We start from the raw sequence: 20,861 nt of genomic DNA on the forward strand, positions 1-20,861 counted from the left end.
CTTTAGTTGGGCTCATGACCCTTTAGTTTTTAACTTTAGTTTTTTCTGGCTGCTTTAACTGTGTATTTGATACACATTGGTTATAACAATAACTGCAGTAGAAAATATCAGAAGATCTTGATCATTCATTGGTGATGTTATAGTCATCATATGATGATCTGATATTACAGACACATTTTTTTAATATATTAACTTAGTTAACATAATATGTATGTGAATTTTAGCTTTATACAAAGTCTATAACTAATGTCATAATTTTTCACATGACCTTTGAAATATTGTATTATAACAATCTGAAATTTAAAACAATATATATTATACAGAAGCATTTTTAAGCTGGTTCATTTTTATTGAGACATCAAGAATCAACATATGAATCTCAACAATGGTGACAACCAACAAAGCCTTTTTGTGACTTTCTAGTAGTTCAGATTTTTTTTTATTGTCAGCATTGTTGCGATTCATACGCTGATTCTTGATGTCTGAGTGAGTCTATATGATCCTATCAAAATAATTTGTGTATAATGACTTCATAAAATCTGTGTATCACAGCACTGCAGGATCTTCTATAGCAGTTTTATAACGCAAAATTAACGACTAACATTTATCGACTTAATCAGATATTATGCTTCAGATGGTATCAATGAAGCAGGACACTACATGATGACTATTATCACTAAAAAGTGACCAACATCATCTGATCGGAGTTTCTCTTGGATTCCTACCATAACTAATATGCATCAGAGACACACAGTTAAAGCAACCAGAGAAAAATTTAAGTTAAACACTAAAAGGTCAAGAGCCCAACTAAAGCAAACACTAATCTCCATCATGGTGACATCAAACTTTATTCTTTTCAATAAAGCTTCAACTTCTAAATCTCTGTTAAAGGAGAACTCCGGTCAATTTTAACATTGAGCTCATTTTTTTGTAAATTTGGAGTGCTGTCAGTACAGAGAACAACGACAAAAACGTCATATGTCATTACAAGTGCACAGAAAATGTGAGTGATTTCTTCAGAGTGAACACGGTGAGTCTGACTGCAGTAGATGTGAAAGATATGAATAAAAATGAAGTTAATTCAGCCAATGCTCATACCTGTATTTACATCCAGTTTTTGGTCAAAGTCCACAGTAGTCGATTGTTGTGTTCGGGCGCATAGGTTTAGTTACCTATGATCATGCGCGTGAACTCGACAACTCGGCACTTGTAATGACACATCAAGGATGTTAAGAGGCTAAAAGCAGGTTTAGTACTTGCCCCATTGAAGTCAACAGGGTGCAAATTTTAAAAAGAGGATAACAAGTGTAGGCAACACCGATTTTTGTCGTTGTTCTCTGTACTGACAGCACTCCAAATTTACAAAAAAATGAGCTCAATGTTAAAATTGACCGATAAATAAATAATAAATAAATCAATAAGAATGTTAGTATGAAAGAAATAAAGTCTGGATTGTAATAAGTGAAGATGCTGAGATCCTGAGAGATCTGGTAGTGTTTAATGTTCTGTTGGGGTTTAAAGTGTTTCTGTATGGTGTGTTTCGTGTGTCACCATTGTGTTGAAGAGTAGAGCCTGAGCTTCAGTTCAGGGAGTAGGGTCTGCCTGCAGAGCCGGAGGCTGCATTTTCAGGACCCCACTTTTAGGACCGCATTTCTAGGACCCTAGGTTTTTAGTGACAGCGCCACCTACCGAATTAGAGGACCAGTGAAGCAGCGAAGATGGACGACAATCAGAGTGTGAGTATCAAATGCGAATACATTTCTACAATTGCGATGCATTTAACTGGAAAGTTAACGTAGCAAACGTGATGGTGATTTGCTAAATAAATAGTCTTGAATGCATAGCCATCACCCATCATATTAGCCTCTAATGCTTGAAAATGAATTGTTAGCACGTTCATTTAACGGAACTGTTGCGTGATAAGCCTGTGTTGACTTATTGACAGCACAATAAAACTGTAACATGTTCGTTCTGAAAGCTTGTTAATTACGCATTGTTTTTCCATTTTAATTCAGTTAAAATAATCGTAATGTTTTCACTGTCACGTGCTCACAGTCAGCCTGTTTAACGTTACCCACAATACATGTTATATGTAGCCTACGTCTCTTCATTTTGACATGGTTTTATAATGTTGGTTGAGACATGACATTTTAATAGTCAGACATATCAGAGAGGCCATTATAATAATTGACTGTTAAAATACCACGTGTTAGATTGTGTCATTTACTGTGTACTGTATGCTATATGAAGTGCTTTCATATATATATGGTCAGAAAAAAAGTCGTGTCAATGTTATTTCTATTCAGATTTCTTGCATCTCTCTATTAATTTTTTTTTTTCCTCAGTTGAGATGGGCTTTATTGACATGAGTGTTTCTAGAACCTTTGTTCCCACAACATCAAAACCTTTTTTTTTTTTTTTAAATCTTTGAACAGTATGCAATAATAGTATTATGAACATTAATTGATATGTGTGCACTGTTTGGTAACTAAGAAAAAAAAAATAGAGAGTAGAACATGTTCAACTAAATGTTCCTTATTTAATTCACTTCTCTTTCTCTCTCTCTCTCTTAGGAGTCAGTGATGATGTTGTCCATGAAGTTCTGTTTGTGGTCCACATCATGAACAAATTTGTTTTTGTGTGTGTTCAAGTTCAGTTATTATATATTATTTTGTAAAATATTTTGTGTGTGCAAGTTCAGTTATTATATATTATTTTGTAAAATATTTTGTGTGTTCAAGTTAAGTTGTTATATATTATTTTGTAAAATATTTAGTGTGTTCAAGTTGAGGTGTGATATATTATTTTGTAAAATATTTATTGTGTTCAAGTTGAGGTGTGATATATTATTTTGTAAAATATACACAATCTACCCCCAGAGTCATCCTTGTCTTCCCTCTATACTTGAAAATGTGGTCGATCTAGTGACTGAAAAGACTATAACATGATTCCTTGTTTATTTTACTTGAGTTATTATATTATGCTACTTAGACCCAATAATTTCTCAACATTCCTAGAAACCAGGTTTAATTGCAATAAATAAAGTAGTATTTGGGTGTAATAAAACTGTAAAACTCTAATGTAGTTAAAACTGGGTGGGTGGAAATACTGCCTGGCACAACTAGGGTCCTGGAAATGCGTTCCTGAGACTGCGGTTCTCCGAGTCGGTAGGTGGCGCTGTCACAAAAAACTAGGGTCCTAGAAATGCGGTCCTAGAAGTGGGGTCCTGAAAATGCAGCCTCCGGCTCTGCAGGCAGATAATATTGGGTTCAGGATGAGCAAAGAAACTCTGATGATCTGCTGCATGTTGCTTTATTTAACTGACAGTAACTGTGTAGTTGCTGATGCAGTGAGGTATAATCGCATCAAATCATGCATGTAATTAACTGCATGGTTTTAAGTAAAAAAATTCAGAAAGTGATTGTGAAATAACTGTGTTTCTGTTAAAAAAGATTAAAAAAAAATTCTGCAAAAGTTTTTTGCACTTCATTTAAATAAGGATATTTTACATTAATTTTACGGTTTTTATTTGGCAGCCGTAGCTGACAGTCATTGACCGTTTTTTTAAGATTTTATTTTTTACAGTGTAAAGCCAACATTAACAGAAATTCTTCTAAATTAGCATAACAAAACATTAATCACTACTAAATCTCACACTTAACATTAATCTTACACACACAAAAAAAACATTATATTACACTTAATTTTAGCATTTACTCTCCCTTTCGAGTGCCATCGGCAAAGCATGCTGGGAAATAGACATCCCAGCCGTTTCAGTTAAACTTAAGTTTGTTTAAATTAAAATAAATAATTTCATAAAACTCAAAACAATGAAACAGTTCAGTTTACTTAAAATATATCAGTTCTGTGAACTTGAAAGAAAAAGAAAGTGCTAAATACTCATAAAAGTTAATTTGACTGAACTAATTATTTTAATTTACGTTTGTCCTACTCAAACCAATTAATTATTTTGAGCGTTAGGGTTTACAGTGCATCGTACGACCAGAGATACTGCTTTACGGCAATCCTTCAGTCACTTTGGTGCTTTCGCGCTCTGCACTTTCTCTTCTCTCGAGGCATCGACAACACAGCTGACACAGGTAAATACACGTGCTAGAAGAGTTTTTGTTTTGTTTGTTTCTGGTCCCGCTTCGGATAGCTTCGGATGCCACGATGCCATCAAGCGGTATCTCTGGTCGTAATCAGTCCTTCACTGACCACTCAGCATTCATTAGCAGAATGCTAGCATGTTATGGGCAACAACAACTCAACCTGTAAGATATCGAAAGGACATAAGTACTCGTTCATTCAACTTTCGACCTATAACCCATGTTGAACTTGCAAAACTTATAATCAAATCTGAGATTTCTCTATGGCAATCGGGTGAAAGAGACAAATTTAGCCGTCTAGCCCCATAGACTCCCATTCATTTTGCACTCCTGGACGATCGCCCCAGTGGAACTCTGGTGGAACTACAACCAAAATTCGGTACAATAGGACTTAATAAGGAGTGGCCAGGCTCTCCGTAGAGGGGCTCTGACTGCGTTCTCTGGAGTCCTCTCAAGTCCTCGCCGCCCTCGCCACCGTCTCGCATTGAAAATGAATGACTTCCGGCCACTTCGACGCTCTCGCCGGTGGCGGTGTGAACGCACAGTAATAAATAAATAAAAATACTATAAAAGCATATTATCTAAAGACAAAGATTAAAAGGTTGATTTTAATCCTTTTTTTTATAATAATATATGAAAGGTATACACTGATATCTGTGTGTTTTGTCTCTGTTTGTCAGGAGGACGCAGGTGTTTGGTGTTGATGACAGTGTTTCTCGGGCTCATTTGTGTTCTGCTGGTCTTCATTTGTGTTCTGCTGGTCTTCATCTCACTCCAGAACATCACCATGTTAAAGAGTTACAAGAACACATTTGAAGAGTTCAATCACACTATCATCAGCTTACAGGACAAGACTGATCTAATGACTGAAAAAGACCAACTGAAGAACAACTTCAACTCTTTGAGTCAGAAGAAACTGGAGTTAGAGACTGAACCAAGGATGTTATCTAAACAAGGTTAGTACAAATGGATTTGTATGTTTATATGCACTTTACAACACATATAATGAGCAAAGTGTTTGTTTATTGAAAGGAAATGGCTGGTTTTTCATATCCAGTGAGTCGAAGAGCTGGTCTGACAGCAGGCAGTTCTGCAGAGATCGAGGAGCTGATCTGGTCATTTTCAACACTGAAGAGAAACAGGTGAGAGTGTCCAATACACAAAATAAATATATTTCAAATGTATTTCTTTTGTGTATGGGGTGTGAGTGACTGTTAATCAATGAGATGAATCACACTTAACTCCTGTTTATATTCACACACAGAGGTTCATATCTTCATTAGTCAAGGAGAATGTGTGGATTGGTTTGTCTGACATTGAGACTGAGGGGATCATGGAATGGGTGGATAATTCAACACTGAATCAAGGGTAAGTAATAAAACACTCACAGAGAAACAATTAATATTAATTTGTTAAGTCCTTTTTATACTCATTTAAAAATTAGATAATGATAACATAAATAGTTGTCCTTAATTACACAAACACAATCACGACAACAACCACAATAAAAAAATGCAAACTGCATGGATAAATTGTTCTCTCTTTTACTTTTCTGCACTTTAACCTCTGCACTGCTGTTCTGGTGCTGTGAATATTGTTGGCTTCTTTATGATGAATAAAGCTTGTTAAGATCCTCATTTGTTGTTTTACACATTTTATTCAGGTTTTGGTACAAAGGTGAGCCGAATAACGAAGTAGATGAGGACTGTATTGAAATGATGCCTACACAAGACCCTGTGAACAACTGGAATGATATACCTTGCTCTGATACGAGGAAATGGATTTGTGAGAAATAAGTTTCATAAAGTCTTGTTGTGCTTTTGCTTCTATTATTTTAGTGAATCATGCTTATTGTGAATGTATTATTTCTGATTGAGGTTTCTGTCTTTTAAAAAACTGCCATCTTATCTTCATGTGAATTTGCTAGAAGGAAATGTAAAATTGTCATTATTTTTTCATTGCTATAATAAACTCGCAACATCCAGTTTCTCACGATGTGAATGAGGATGATCTGGGACACCAAACCTCTGATGTGTTCATTAATATTATTCTATTGAGTGTCTGTGAAACTGCTTTTGAGTTGTATTGCTTTCACTTGAAAGTGAAGTTAAAATGATCATTATTATTTTAGTAAACTGTCTTTTTGTTTTTATGTCATATTTCATTCTTGTGTATCTGTTTATTGCACTTTGGCTATATTTGCTCCAGTCCAGCAGGGGCAGCAGAGAGCAGGTTTATCAGACTGAAGTGATCAGAGAGGAACAGAAACATCAGATTCAGGCACTTTCTGCTGTTTCCTGCATCATCAATACAAAGGTCCAGTTTGGCCTGTTTAAGGGTGTTTGAGTTTATTTGAGTGTTCACAGATTCCTCTTGTTGGCTTTTGAAGCGGATAACATGTGATTGAATGTTCAATACACAAACACAGTAGTATGAGTCAGAAGTTTTTAAGTTGACTTCGTGTCTTTGTTCTTGTCGAAGGCCAAATGAAACCACTTCCTGAGTAGGTTTAACACTACCTTAAAAATGTAAAGGAAACAGAGATTTGGTCCCTAATGAATGAACTGGGCTAAGCTAAGTGCTATCAAAGTGTCGCCGCGCGCCAGAGCGATTGAGTGCACGCACTGAGACGAGAGAGGTATGTATCAACTCGTCTTAGTTAAGGGAATAACATAGTTTAATGTGAAAAAACGGTGGAGTGTTCCTTTAAGAGCTCGCTCAAGTACTGCGGAGCTAAACCATTTAGTGCTTTGTAAGTAATCAGCAGTATTTTAAAATTTATGCGATGTTTAATAGGGAGCCAGTGCAGTTTTGACAGAACTGGGCTAATATGGTCATACTTCCTGGTTCTGGTAAGAACTCGAGCTGCTGCATTTGAACTAGCTGTAGTTTGTTTATTAAGCGTGCAGGGCAACCACCCAGTAGAGCATTACCTTTGTTTATGCTCTATAAACATTAGCATTGTTTAATCCATCTCAGCAGAGGAGGATTAAACAACTCCACAAACAGCATTACCTGTTCTCTTCTTTCCTTCAGTACACGACTTTCAAAAGCGGCATTTCGTCGCTATAGTGTGGACTTGTGGCCGAGGGATTAGGGTTTCATTTGGGACAGAGCCTTAGAGATGCTGTGGATTTAGTGTGTGTGATGTGTACTGCGCTATGGACAGTCTTGCACACTTACTTCCCGTCATGTGCACACGCTCTCAAGTGACCAAGACCGCAAGTGTGGGTATATTTGGACAGACCCAGAAAACATCCCCATCACAGAAGAGCGAGAAAGAGAGACCCGTTTAAGAGTTTGATAATCTTTCTCTGACACAGATCTGCAAACTTTACCGTCATGGTTCTCATTTGTTCTGAAGTGCACGTTCGCATAAAGCATGCTGATCCTTACGCTTCAAAGGAGAAAAAATGGTTAGGATTAAAAAACTAGTGATTACATCATCTGTCACCACTTCTTCATCATGATTTTGTAACCCGTTTTGTCAGAGATTGTCACTTCCTGTATTCCTTTTTAGTGTTAGCACTATTTGTGAAACCACGACTATCATTCAACCACAGCTCATCTGTGAACACTTGCTGTCACACATAAGAGTGAATAATGGATTTAGAGGACATTTATGTAAATGTTGGAAATGATGATATTAAGGACATAACTGGACCTCGAACACAAAATCACAGCCAGGACGAAGGAAAAGATGGAAAGTGCAGTAAGTAGAAAGTTACATTTGAAGAAGAAATGGTGTTATCTTTTGAGAATTGTTTTTTTCAAAGAATAACGTGTCCATATTTCTGCATTTATTAACATGAAGTTGCATATTTAACTGTAGATATTCTGCTATGATTATTAAAGAATAAGTTTTCCTGTGTATTGTCTAAAGATAAAGGTGGATTTATTTGAGCCTATATTTCTAATAATATGAATTCTAAGGGAATTGGTTGTTAACTGATATGTGTGTGTTTTCTCTCTGTTTGTCAGGAGGACGCAGGTGTTTGGTGTCGATGACAGTGTGTCTCGGGCTCATTTGTGTTCTTCTGCTGGTCTTCATCACACTCCAGCACATCAACATCACAGATTTAGAAAAGACCAATGAGAAACTGAAGAACGATTCTGGACAAGGTCAGAACAAATCTGTTTTTGTGCAAGTGGTTTCTTTTAAGATACAGTTTTGAAAAGTGTTTATGTACAAAAATATGTGTGGTCCAGTTTTTTTTTCCATGTCCAAAGAGGAGATGAACTGGTCTGACAGCAGGCAGTACTGCAGGGATCGAGGAGCTGATCTGGTCATCATCGACACCGAAGAGAAGCAGGTGAGTTTGTGTGAGTGTCTGTTGAAGGAGTAGTTTACTTTAAAATGAAAATTAGCCCATGATTTACTCACCCTCAAGCTAGGTGTATATGACTTTCTTCTTTCCGACGAATACAATCAGACTTATGATAAAAAAAAAAAAATGTCCTGGCTCTTCCAAGCTTTATAATGGCAGTGCCTTGCAACCAATAGTTTGAAGCTTAAAAAAGTGAATCCATCCATCCACCATAAAAGTGCTCCACACTGCTCTGGGGATTAATAAAGGACCTTTTTTGTGTACGAAAACTATTCATATTTAACATGTTAGAAGATTCTAGCTTCCGGCCAAATGAACATACTCAGTCTACTTACGCCTAAAGCGCAACTTACGCAACTTAAAGCTACACTGTGTAATTTTTTTTGTTGATTCTTAGCAAAAAACACTTTGTTCTTTCAAAAATATATGTGCTCATTAATGTATATTTACTTCTTTCAAGTAATAAAGTATTCGCGTAAGTTTATAATCTGCCATTGAAAGTACATACGGGTGAGGGGTTCGAATGCCGGTCGCCATGTTGCCCCTCCATCTTGAAACTACATTAGCCAAAGAGGGACATACCTGTAAATTCAAGCTTCGCCTTTCGCGCTTTACACTCAGTGACACAGAGACGAATGCGAGGGGGAGATTACTCGTGACTGCCGGCAGATTTGAAAGATTGCTGATGGAGGATCACGCCTATTTTCGAAGACATGTAGCAGAGTCGCCAAGGAAGCGAAAGAGAGAATTAAAACGTCAACGCGACAGGCAAATCAGCAAGACCAAAGTCAATATTGGAGTAACTTTTCCCAGATGGAAAGAGCTCATGAGGAGCAAAGATTTTAAAACGGACGCCGAAGTTGCCTGCTTTCTTCTCGACAGGTAATTCAGCCTATTTGTGTAAATTCGAAGTTTTATAGTTGCTTGTCTAACCATAGCATGGTTGTGCATAACGCCAGAACGACCTCTCGTATAACTTGCGTTACTTTTCCTCACGTCAATGGTGAAAAAGTATTGTTTACCTTGTAACATAAATCTGTGCTGCGACGGATCACAGGTGATGAATAGTTTTAAAGGCGCGAAGTTGAACTGGAAGCCATGTTAATCTTGGAATAATACGGCCACCGTAGGAGTTAAAACACCCTCGAAATTGAAAGGAACAGAAACTAATATTCACTGGGTAGTCATATACAATTTCACCGCTAGATGGGGGAAATTATCACACAGTGTAGCTTTAATATAACTCCGATTGTATTCGTCTGAAAGAAGAAAATCATACACACCTAGGATGGGCTTGAGGGTGAGTAAATCATGGGCTAATTTTCATTTTAAAGTGATCTACTCTTTTAATCAGAGTGAGAGCAATCTCACTTATTCCTGTTTTTATTCACACACAGAAGTTCATAACTTCATTCATCAAGGAGAGAGTGTGGATTGGTTTGTCTGACGAGAACAAGGGCAACTTGACATGGGTGGACAATTCACCACTGAATCAAGGGTAAGACTTAAAACACTTGCATAAAACCACTGCTCATTAGTTTTAGTCATCATAAAATGTATTATACTCTTCTTCTCTGCTCTTTCACTTCTGGTTCATCTTCTGTACAGGTTTAGGACATGAATTGCGTGTGATGCTCATAATTTGTCATATGTTAAACAGTTAAAACGAATAATTAAATATTTCTTAATAATTTTGACACATTTTATTCAGGTTTTGGGATAGAGGTGAGCCGAATAGTCTTGATGAGAACTGCATTGAACTGGATCCTGGAAGAGACCCGGTGAACAACTGGAATGATCTACAGTGTTCAAGGAAGATAAAATGTATTTGTGAGAAATAGGTTTCATGCAGTCTTGTCATGCTTTTACTTCTATTATCTTATGGAATCAATCTTATTTTGATCACATGATTCATTATAAAGATTCCTGTCTTTCAAAACTGTCAGTTTATTTCATCATGAACTGTTTTCATGTGAAATTCTGCACTTTATCTGACGTGCTCATGTGTTGCTCCATCACAAGCATATGACCATATTCTAGCTGTTATCGTGATGAGCCTCCTTTGTTAGTCAGAAATGTTGAGGTAAATATCTTTACAGAAGGTAAAGTCTCCCAGATCCACCCAATTATTCTGATATTGAGTGTCTGCGAAACTGTTTTTGAATTGCTTCTGTTTTAATAAAATGTTCACTTGCCGATTATCACCGCATTTTGTTTTTATTTCATATTGAATGATTGTGTAGGATCTGCTTTATTGTGCTGTAGAGATTTCTTCCAGTCCAGTAGGGCGCAATAAAGAGCAGATTTATCCCACTAAAGTGATCAGAGAGGAAGAAGAAGAAGACATCAGATCCACAGCACTTGCTTCTGTCATTCAGTGTCTTTGCTGCATCTAGAGACGTTTTTTCCCCTCAGGATCCCGGGGAAAGGACGGATTTTGATTCTTTCATTTGGTTATTTAAAACCATGTTCATGTCAATCCTGCACTAAATGATATGTTCTTCAAGATGTTTCAGCAATAAGTAAAAATGGATGTATGGCGACCGTCTGATTAGTTTAGAAGAGAACTAATAACCCCACCAAGAGAAAACCCTGCTTCTTCACCTGCAACAGTTGAGGTCCTTTGTGTAAAGAATCGTCTTGACTCTGCTTTCACACTCCCGCTGGATTTACCTCAGACGTCCAGTGATTCGGGCAGTTTTTAAGAGGATCTCTCTCCGTAAACACAAGGCCGATTTCTGTGGATCAGACCCTGTGAACCATCATGGCCAAAGTGCAGGTGCTAAACGTGGCTGTTCTGGATAACCCCAGTCCTTTTGGAAACCCGTTTCAGTTCGAGATCACGTTTGAATGCATGGAGGACCTACCTGAAGGTGAGAGATTTCACAAATTAACACTATTTAAACACGAACTTGGTAATTACTGTGTACATAGTCGAATACCGACGGCTTTAGAAGCATTTTTTGCCGAAGCATTTTTTGCAGAATCATTATTCCTTAAACAGCGCGAATAATTCGAATAGACATGGTGATTTTTACGCGGGAAAAGTCTTATTGTCAGTTGTTAATGTTCACGCGCTTAATATTTTGGCGCCGGCGGGGAGTTCGATGACAGCGCGAGGCCGCCCCTCCTTCGCTGATTGGTCTTATTGTGGACCAGTGTATTTTTGCTGGCTTTGATTGGTTGGAAGTTACGACGTCACGTGTCGGGAAACGCTATGAAGGTTTGCGAGTTATGATTCGATTTACTGGAAATGTTAAATTCGGTTCTATTACTGAAATACGGTACATTTTATTTTATAAACACAAATAAGCGAAGACTCTTGAAGTTATTAGTTAGCCTCTTTAATTTGTTTGGTAAATTGTGTATCCATATGCAAAAATGTACACTCTTAAACGCTAGTCTTGTAGAGTTTGAAAACATTTTTCAATCCCAGACTTGTAAATGATACCAAATATTTTTGTTGGACACTACAGTGATACCTAATCCGTTTTATTATTTATCTATGTATGTATATAAGTATAATGTAATGTTATTATGTCATTATTCTGTACAACTATTTGTTGCACGTACAATCAAAATATTGTGCAGGATTTATTTAGTCTCTTTTTTTATTTGTTTTCAATTTTAGTTATGCCTTCTGGACATTTTTACCTTTTCTCAACATTTGCATTATCATAGTTAAAAAAGAGCAACATTGGGCATGTTTCCACAGTTTTTCACATAAAAAAGAAGATAACATGTTATTCAATTGTTTTCAGTTATAGCCACCAACTTAACAGTGATTATGACACTTAATGGCCAAATAAAATTCTCATTAAAAGTTGTTGGCATCAATTTGTAGGCCAAACCCTGAAGCCAATTCACCTTTTAAGAATAGCAGTTTTTTGATAAGGTTTGTGGTTAACATTAGGGTAATACATTTTGTTCTACAAATACAAAACCTCAAATAATACTTCTGATATCATAACTAAATATAAAACACAAAATACAAATATAATGACTACAAAGGTTGTCCAATTCGTCAAGCATGTAAACTCACATCCTTGTGGTAATTTTGCACTAAATGCTCAATTTGCTTGCAGCTGTTTTTTTTTACCACTGAACATCCTCTTTTGAGTTCATTATATTGGAAAGACCTTGTGCAAATGTGAGATTTGAATATTTATAATAGCTAATCCCTCTGTTTCTCTCAGATCTAGAGTGGAAGATCATCTACGTGGGCTCTGCAGAGAGCGAGGAGTACGACCAGGTTCTGGACTCGGTTCTGGTCGGCCCGGTTCCTGCTGGAAGACACATGTTTGTGTTTCAGGTGGGCTGAAATACTTCTTCCTGGTTCAGTGCAGTTTGATCATCTTCCATCTCAGCTCTAAGCCCTATAATTATACCTTCTTGGTAAATAAATTGCTGTGCACTCACTGCCACCTAGAGATGCATTGAGAAAATACAATGTGAATTTGCAGTAAAGTGCACAAATTGGATTAAAGAGGAATTTTGAGATTTGTCTCAGTTCCAAAAAAGTGTTAAACAATGAAACATTTTACCACTTAGTTCTTGGCCAAATTAATATGTAAATTCAACTGTCCATATCCATGCCTAGATGAGTCCCTAAGAAGTCAGTGAGGTTGTGCTTTGTTTGTGATAAGACTATCGGGCAAGTTTATCTCACCGAATACACAGGTTATTTTCTGTTATTTTTAGGGCTGTTACAATACATTTTGTCCCAATATCGCAATACAAAAATGCATCAATATGTATTGTGTATAGTTCACCCAAAATGAAAATTACTGTGTGAAAAAGTTTTAGAATATAAGGTATAATAATGCAATAGGGGAATATATGTGGGTCCTGATAATGCCAAATGTCTTATGTTACCAGTAAAAAGTCTACATTATTTTAAATTTATCTAGTCAGTGACAGTGCACAAGAATATTTGTCTAAAATAATTCTGTGCATTGGGTGTCCAGCACCAAGTCCAAGCCTATTCATTTACACACACAATGTAAAACCAAGTTTAGTATTTTAAACAACAGTGCACTTTTTGTTAACCTTTTCCCATATGTCTTGTGTGCACTGTATTGATCTTTTGCAAACAGTTGAATGCATCATTATAATCAACTCAGATTATTATTTTAGGGTTGAAAAGGGGGCTGAAAATTTCTGGTAAATTTCCAGAAACTTTTTAAAACTTTCCCAAAAATCCTGGAAAGTTTCAGAAAATTCTGGACAGTTTCTGTAAACTTTGCAACCCTAGACAAAGGAGTGTTTGTAGATATCATGTTATTTAATGAAGGCATCAGAGTGAAGGACGAGTTTCTCTCTCTCTTGACGTGATTGACAGGCGGACGCTCCAAACACTGGGCTGATCCCTGAGAGTGATGCGGTGGGCGTGACCGTAGTGCTGATCACATGCACCTATCGGGGACAGGAATTCATTCGCATCGGCTACTACGTCAACAATGAGTACACAGAACCCGAGCTACGGGAAAACCCCCCGGTCAAACCCGACTACACACAGGTGAGAGATTACATTCAGAATGAGCTTCAGTCGCTAATATTACAGCACGCACACACACACACACACACACACACACACACACACACACACACACACACACACACACACATAAAAGAGTAGGATTCCACAAATTATGGTTATAATGCTGTTGAAAAATGAATGTACACAAACTAAAGAGTCAAATTAAGACTTTTATAAAATAAAGCAATAAGCCCCTTGAAGCCGTGTTTTACAGTGAGTTTATAACAGCTCAGGGTGTTGTTAGACTCGAGATAAACCCCCTTATCTGTTCTAAATCCACTCTAAAACGCGGCTTCAAGGGGCTTATTGCTTTTATAAAACGGTTACTCCATAAAATATTCATTTTAATATTTATTTTATTCATAAAATAAACACCAGCAACAAAAAATTTAACGTTATAACACATTTATTCCTCCGCCAAGCAATGTAGTTCCACAGAGGTTGCTAAGCAACACATGCAGCAACAGAGCATCACAAACGCCAGTTGCGCAGTAACACTAATGTAATGCGGTCACAGGTGTGTGTTTGTCGAGTAATTTACAACGGCTTCGAACCAATCAACCAATCAGAATCAAGGACTGGAACTATCCGTTTCATAATACTGTTTTGATTTTAAATGTCTTAAAGGTTTATTGATTTGCTAAATAATGAGCCATTATCTCAATATTTCTAATCATTAGCTATGGCTTTATCCAAAGTTGCGAATTTAACTTGCAGTGTCGCATACAACATTTGAAGTTGAATAGTCGATGAGAACAAAATCATCACTTTCTGATAAACTGTCAATATCACTAAGAAAAGTGTTAGTTGCTGCAGTTGGAGAAGCCACTGTTGGTCTTCTTTCATACATAAATGAAACTCAGTAGAGCGTTTGTGGGCAGACGTCACAGTCACGTCACTTGCAGCTGCGCACACATCGCGGCGGCAGAAAAACAGTGGTAACAAGTGGAGGAAAATGGGCAAAATCTAGGAAAAAAGAGGATGTCAGAATCAAAATGCATACAAAGATGGTCTTAATTATAATAATAGTACAATAATATATGCAGTTTAGGGCTGTCACTTTTTATTCGATATTCGAATATGCATTCGAACATGACGTGAAATATCCGAAATCGAACTATAAATAAACTATCCGGTTTTTAAAGTGCCATGTTTTGCGCATTTTTTACAGTCTATGATTAGACTGTTTGCTTTTTATTTTATTGTTTGCCATCTCATCCAGTAGTGGCCGCTCTAAACGTATTGTAGCGTAGGCCCGTCACCAAATCAAGCGAATAATAGCCAATAGCCACCCTGTTTTGAGAATGGAAGATAACGACAAGACTAAAGATACCGCGCTGTAATTCCTGCCTATTACACACACACACACACACACACACCAGAAAAGACGCGCGTCAGTATCGAGTTCTCTTTCGGGCAAAACCATAACACACAAATTCTGCCAAATGTCAGTTTTGTCGAGTGTCCTCATTAGTGGTCGACCGATATGGGATTTTTAATGGCCGATGCCGATGCCGATATTGAGAAAGCAATCTGGCCGATATGAGGCCGATATACAATACATGTGAATACAGTAAATGAGAGACAAAGAATATTGGTGAAACTAAATGAACATTTATTGTACATACTATTTATGCAAAATTCTTTTTGCAATAAAAAATATTTACTAAGAAATTAAAATGTAAACAAAAAGGTAAGGTAACACTTCAATAAATAAAGTTTTAGTGCAACTTCTTGTCTGCTTTAATATTTACAGTCATTTTTTCAGTCACATAAATAATTACTGCTGCTTACTGCAGGTTACAAATAACATTTATCATTAATGAACCAATCTAAACAATATTCATAAATTAATGACAAAATAGTATGTGAGATTAGGCTACATACATTTTATGTACAACATAGTTAAATATAAATCTCACATAGTTTATTTACACTATTTACTTTAAAATAGTTTAAATAGTTCAACCTTTTTTTAAGGTTGTTTTACTTCAAGTATATTTAAATAATAATGATTTATGTGTTTAGTTTTGCTTGTTTGTTTCTTTAAAACGTTGCAAGCCGTCACATGTATTTGCATGACATACATGACATGAACATATGAAAATGTATACTACACACGATATTATGCCAATCATGGATAAATAAATACAGTCGATAGTGAATAACATTTTCAAGGATTTATTTTCAAACGTAATATTATTACATAGTGTTCTCCTCTCATCCACCTCACGCGACCACTGATCTGTAATGCACGCGACCCAGCTTTTCCGTGCACTCGAGTCCGTTGGAAAACAGCGTCTAGTTTAAATGTAACCAGAGAATGTCTGATGTAACCCGAGAACAACGCGCGTATCTGAGGAACAGCCAGTTACAGGATTTTTGACTGTTTGTGAGGTAAAATGTTTTTCAGTTGTGTTTGAATTCGTTTATATCACATCTGTGACCCCCACTGGAGCTACCGCTGGGCTGCGGATCTGACATATCACGGTACTGTTTGAATAGACTCTGCTGCACGCCGGAGTGTTTTTGTGTGTAACACAATGTAGCGTCAGGTTAGAAAGCGAATGCGAATGGTCATTTACTGTGTCTGTCAGATGTCTGCTTCACTTCTGAGTGGCTTGTTTTACGGTGCTGGGCGGAGCAGAGCGAGTGTATTCAGTTCATTCACGCTCGCTCTGTTCGCGTCAGTGGAAAAAAGCGCTAATGCACAGTCACAAACTGTTTTGAAATATATCGGCCAAACGGAAAGATTTATCGGCCGATGCCGATATCTAAAAAATTCCAAATATCGGCCGATTTATCGGCCTCGGCGATATATCGGTCGACCACTAGTCCTCATAAGAGCAGTCTTAAATTATTTAAATAAAGTCTTAAATGAACATAGAGAAGTGACAAAAGTGACAGCCCTAATGCAGTTCACTGGTGGCATAATGTATTAGCCCTACATTTACAGCATGAAATAATAATTAACCTACCATTTTATCACAAATTCTGACATTTTCTTGCAATTGTGAGTTTATATCTCTTAATTCGGACTTTATAACTTCATCATTTATAACAATTGTGAGTTTATATCACAATTTTCAGGAAAAAAAGTCTAATTTGCAGGATATAAACACAGTTCTGAGGAAAAAAGACAGAACAACAAGTTTATATCAATTGTGAGATATAAACTTGAAATTATCTTTTTTAGTCTTCCATAGAGGTCATTATTCTGAACCACTTTGACGACAGATTTTGCTCAGGCTTTTCAGAACGGCCTTTTCAGATGCTCATCGAGGAGTTTATTCAGTAAATGTGTTTCCATCGTAGTTTATGTGCATGTTTTCTTATCAGATAACACATTTATATACCCGCATCAATTGAGTGCACACGTTTTATTTATGCGCATTTTTTGAATTTATGCATTTTTTTTTAATGCGATATCTCAAAATGCGCATAAAAATAGGTGGCTAGAAACCAAATATTAACAGCAAGAAGTAAAATTTTAATAAAATTATTAAAGCATATTTTACACACTGGTTTTTACCGAATGAGCACAAAAAAATGTATATAATGAATTATATACATCAATATAACAATAAATATAGATATTATTCATATATAATATATTTATATTGAAATTATGAATTTTTACAGGAATATGGGAAGCAGGAAAACAGATGTGAGTTTAGACGAGAAGACCCATTAACACTCATACACATGATGCATGTTATATATTGAGAGTGTGTTTGTGTAACACAGATCTGCTGCATTTGAAATGTGGTAATGCCGGCCAGATCAAAGAGGCAGGTGGCGGCCGCTAATAGCCCAGTATCGTTTATAATTCATTAATTCTGCTAAACCATTCCGGATCGCTGCCATTGTGCGTGTTGTTCCCGAATCCCGTATTTCCATTAATCCCATTCTGTTGTGAATTAAGAGATTCTAAAGCCATTCAATGAATATGTAAAACTCATTTGACACATAAAGCAGGAGAATGGGAAACAGACACCACTACTGAGATATCACTTAATATTAATATATTGGTAACAGTTTACAATTAGGTTTCCATTTGTTAAAGGGATCATGACATGGATTTTTTTAATTATTTTAATATGTTCCTTGAGGTGTACTAATAATGTTCAAGTTTTTGTACAAAAAAACCTCCAAACAAATATATATACGAAAAAAAAAACTTTTTTCAACCCTCGTTCTGAGCCTCTGTCTGAAATGATCAGTTTTTAAGGCGCGGCTCCTTTAAGGCTGGTCAGTAAACGCCCACTGTTATGATTGGTCTATATGATCTTTATAAAACCGTCTTTTACAGACAAAGCGGTTTGTAATGCAGCGATTACATTGTGGCTCGTTCACTAAACAAAATGCTCCGAACAAACATATAATCCTCCAATGTGATTCTTGACGCCACTCAAATAAAGCATCCACTTGTTTCCGACGCTGGATCCTCTGAAGTCTGCACAGAGATTCAACCCAGCTGTTTAAAATGGACGCGTCAAAGCAAACGTTCTTTCACTCTTCCAGTTGTCACCAGACTAGTGCGTTGAGTACGTCAGAAACTGGACACACATCTGTAAACTGTCAGTCATTATAATGGCAAGTGTCAGCCGTTGAGCGACTGAGTGCCAGTGGGCGGGGCCTATGATGTGATGATGTAAAACTATTGGTTGATGTCTTGCTCTGGAGGCGGGCATATGCAAATATATTTCCCGCCATATCCAAACAAGCCGTTTTTTTGGGATTGATCAAATAAACGCTTTGTTTATAATGAGGAGGATGTTTAAAGCTTTGAAAACTGCAGGATGATTGAACGGTATAAAGGCCTCTATTATGGCGAATCTGATTTGTCATGACCCCTTTAACTACATTAGTTACCATGAGCTAACATTGAAAATAGTCTTAATGTTAATTTCAACATTTACTAATACAGTATTAAAATCAAAAGTTGTATCTGTTAATATTATTTAATGGACCTGAGCTCACATGAACTAACAATGAACAGATGTATTTTAATTATTGCTCATTGTTAATGTTAGTTAGTGCATTAACTACACTCTAAAAAAACACTGGGTTAAAAACAACCCAATTTGGGTTGTTTTCCAAGGGCTGGGTAAATATAGGACAGAATACATGTCGGGTTAATTTTACCCAGCGAATTGGTTGTTTTTTCATCCTCTAAACTAAACTAAAAATTACTCCACACAACCACTGGTTTACATAATAATCCCTTTATTTTTTTTATCATATTTTACAGTATAGCTTAATTGATATTGTTGATTTGCATAAAATTAAACGATATACAGAACATTAACGAATTTATTCTGTAGATACAAAAAACTCACACAAACCTGCATTTTACCGAAGACATGCACCAATTTGACGAAGCTTTACTGCTCTCTCCTGAAGAGGTTGCAAAAAGCCTGCGATAAATAACTCAACCCCTGGGTTGTTACATCTGACCCAGGATCTGGGTAACACAAAAACTACCCAAACGCTGAAAAAATAACACTGAAAAAAATGACCCCAAAATGCTAAAGCCAGGATTTAGGTAGAACAAATAACCCAAGATTTTTTTTTTTTTTTTAGAGTGTAACGTTAATGGGACCTTATTGTAAAGTGTTACTAATATATTACATTTTAAGGAATAGTGTTAGCAGTCAAACAGTCTTTAAAATGTAACACTGGCAAATCATTAATCTTTTTGATGTTTCATCATGGTTTTTTTTGTGCCGATCCGCAGCTTCAAAGAAACATCTTGGCGTCGAACCCTCGGGTGACCCGTTTCCACATTAACTGGGAAGCAACGATGGACAAGATGGAAGATTCGGAGAATGTAGACCCCGCCCCCAACACCATGCTCCCGCCCACTTCCATGCCCGGCAAAGCCCCGCCCCTCGGACTCATGCCCGACAACTCCATGGACTGCTTATAGAACTGACACACAACAACAACCTCATTCATAAAGTAATAAATGTGTTGTCTTGTATTTATACACATACATGTTCTCTCAGTTGTGATTGGACACAGTCAGGGACTTCTCAGGCCTTTTCTTGCACTTCCTGTCTCGAACAGCAGGGGGTGGGGCCTACAACATGGGGGCGGAGCCTGCAGCAGTGGGCGGAGCCTACAGCACCAGCAGACATGGACTGTTTCTTCAGTTTTCCTCTGGTGCGCATCACTAGTGGAAACATGTTCAGGTCATGAAAACATGTTTCAGTCACATTTCTCTGCGCAGTTAAAAAAAAATCATATTTAGCTTAAATACAATGAAGCATATTTCCCCAGTTTTGTCTTTATTATAATTCAAAACAAGCTCATTTTCATTAATGCAATGCAAAAATTATCATAAAACATTTTTATTGATGATATAATAATAACTGATGTAAATTGTAAATGCATAATGATAATGTGGATACTGTAATAACAAATCAAGGAGAATAATAATAATAGTAACATCTGTAAGCTTTGTTTTTCTTTTAATTCTGGAGTGAAATGTGACTGACGTGTTTCTGTGAGATTCACGCTGTGATTCTTTACGGTCAGAAATCAGCAACTTTTCCGGGAGTGTTTCTCTCGGATGCGATCGGAACTCCTCACAAATCCAACTCGGTTTCTGTTTTGTTGGAGTGAGATTATTTAGAGAAGTATTTTGGTTTTAATCTAAATGCCTGGTTTATATTGGTACTTTTTGTTGCCTTCTTTTTCTTCTCATGTGATTTTTGTTCATGAAAAGTCTTCGCCTGAATAAATATTAACTTTTGTCTTTGTAAAGCTGTCTTTGGTTTTCTCTGCATCCTCTCGCTTTTTCATACGGATACACACCCTGTGTGTGTCTTTTTATGATGTTGCTAGGCAACAGCTATTAGAGATGGCACTTTGGGCTGC

At 36.8% G+C, this 20,861-nt stretch overlaps 3 protein-coding genes across 4 annotated transcripts in view; all 3 read left to right on the plus strand.

Annotated features, from left to right (window-relative positions):
* The window catches only part of LOC307152684 (uncharacterized protein), an 8,223-nt gene extending 1,951 nt beyond the window's left edge, over positions 1-6,272 (plus strand). Inside the window, exons 2-5 of one of the 2 annotated variants that reach the window (XM_079861513.1) lie at positions 4,790-5,065; positions 5,142-5,251; positions 5,374-5,477; positions 5,773-6,260. In XM_079861513.1, the coding sequence (XP_079717639.1) occupies positions 4,790-5,065; positions 5,142-5,251; positions 5,374-5,477; positions 5,773-5,905 (623 nt within the window). In that variant the 3' untranslated portion in view covers positions 5,906-6,260. Of the gene's footprint in view, positions 1-4,789; positions 5,066-5,141; positions 5,252-5,373; positions 5,478-5,772 lie in introns of both variants that reach the window. The other variant, XM_079861512.1, reaches the window with a different exon arrangement.
* Positions 6,273-7,643: 1,371 nt separating this feature from the next.
* On the plus strand, positions 7,644-10,683 carry LOC307152713 (CD209 antigen-like protein D). The gene is made up of 5 exons (XM_079861573.1): positions 7,644-7,821; positions 8,091-8,231; positions 8,319-8,422; positions 9,835-9,935; positions 10,149-10,683. Exons 1-5 carry the CDS (start codon positions 7,713-7,715, stop codon positions 10,276-10,278), a joined length of 585 nt encoding a protein of 194 aa, XP_079717699.1. The 5' UTR covers positions 7,644-7,712; the 3' UTR covers positions 10,279-10,683.
* A 66-nt stretch (positions 10,684-10,749) lies between these two features.
* Positions 10,750-20,745, plus strand: asf1bb (anti-silencing function 1Bb histone chaperone). The gene is made up of 4 exons (XM_079861557.1): positions 10,750-11,310; positions 12,634-12,749; positions 13,779-13,955; positions 19,717-20,745. The coding sequence occupies exons 1-4, from the start codon at positions 11,202-11,204 to the stop codon at positions 19,906-19,908; spliced, it is 594 nt and encodes a 197-aa protein (XP_079717683.1). The 5' UTR covers positions 10,750-11,201; the 3' UTR covers positions 19,909-20,745.
* The last annotated feature ends 116 nt before the right edge of the window (positions 20,746-20,861 follow it).

The sequence above is a fragment of the Squalius cephalus genome (assembly GCF_949319135.1).
Source record: "Squalius cephalus genome assembly, chromosome: 2".
Lineage (NCBI taxonomy): Eukaryota > Metazoa > Chordata > Actinopteri > Cypriniformes > Leuciscidae > Squalius > Squalius cephalus.

Bases quoted from the DNA above. Each gene is read 5' to 3' on its own strand.
- LOC307152713 (XM_079861573.1), top strand. From the start codon at position 7,713: ATGGATTTAGAGGACATTTATGTAAATGTTGGAAATGATGATATTAAG. The intron at 7,822-8,090 runs GTAAGTAGAAAG...TCTGTTTGTCAG, and splicing joins AGGAAAAGATGGAAAGTGCA to GAGGACGCAGGTGTTTGGTG. The intron at 8,423-9,834 runs GTGAGTTTGTGT...ATTCACACACAG, and splicing joins TCGACACCGAAGAGAAGCAG to AAGTTCATAACTTCATTCAT.
- asf1bb (XM_079861557.1), top strand. From the start codon at position 11,202: ATGGCCAAAGTGCAGGTGCTAAACGTGGCTGTTCTGGATAACCCCAGT. The intron at 11,311-12,633 runs GTGAGAGATTTC...TGTTTCTCTCAG, and splicing joins CATGGAGGACCTACCTGAAG to ATCTAGAGTGGAAGATCATC. The intron at 12,750-13,778 runs GTGGGCTGAAAT...CGTGATTGACAG, and splicing joins GACACATGTTTGTGTTTCAG to GCGGACGCTCCAAACACTGG.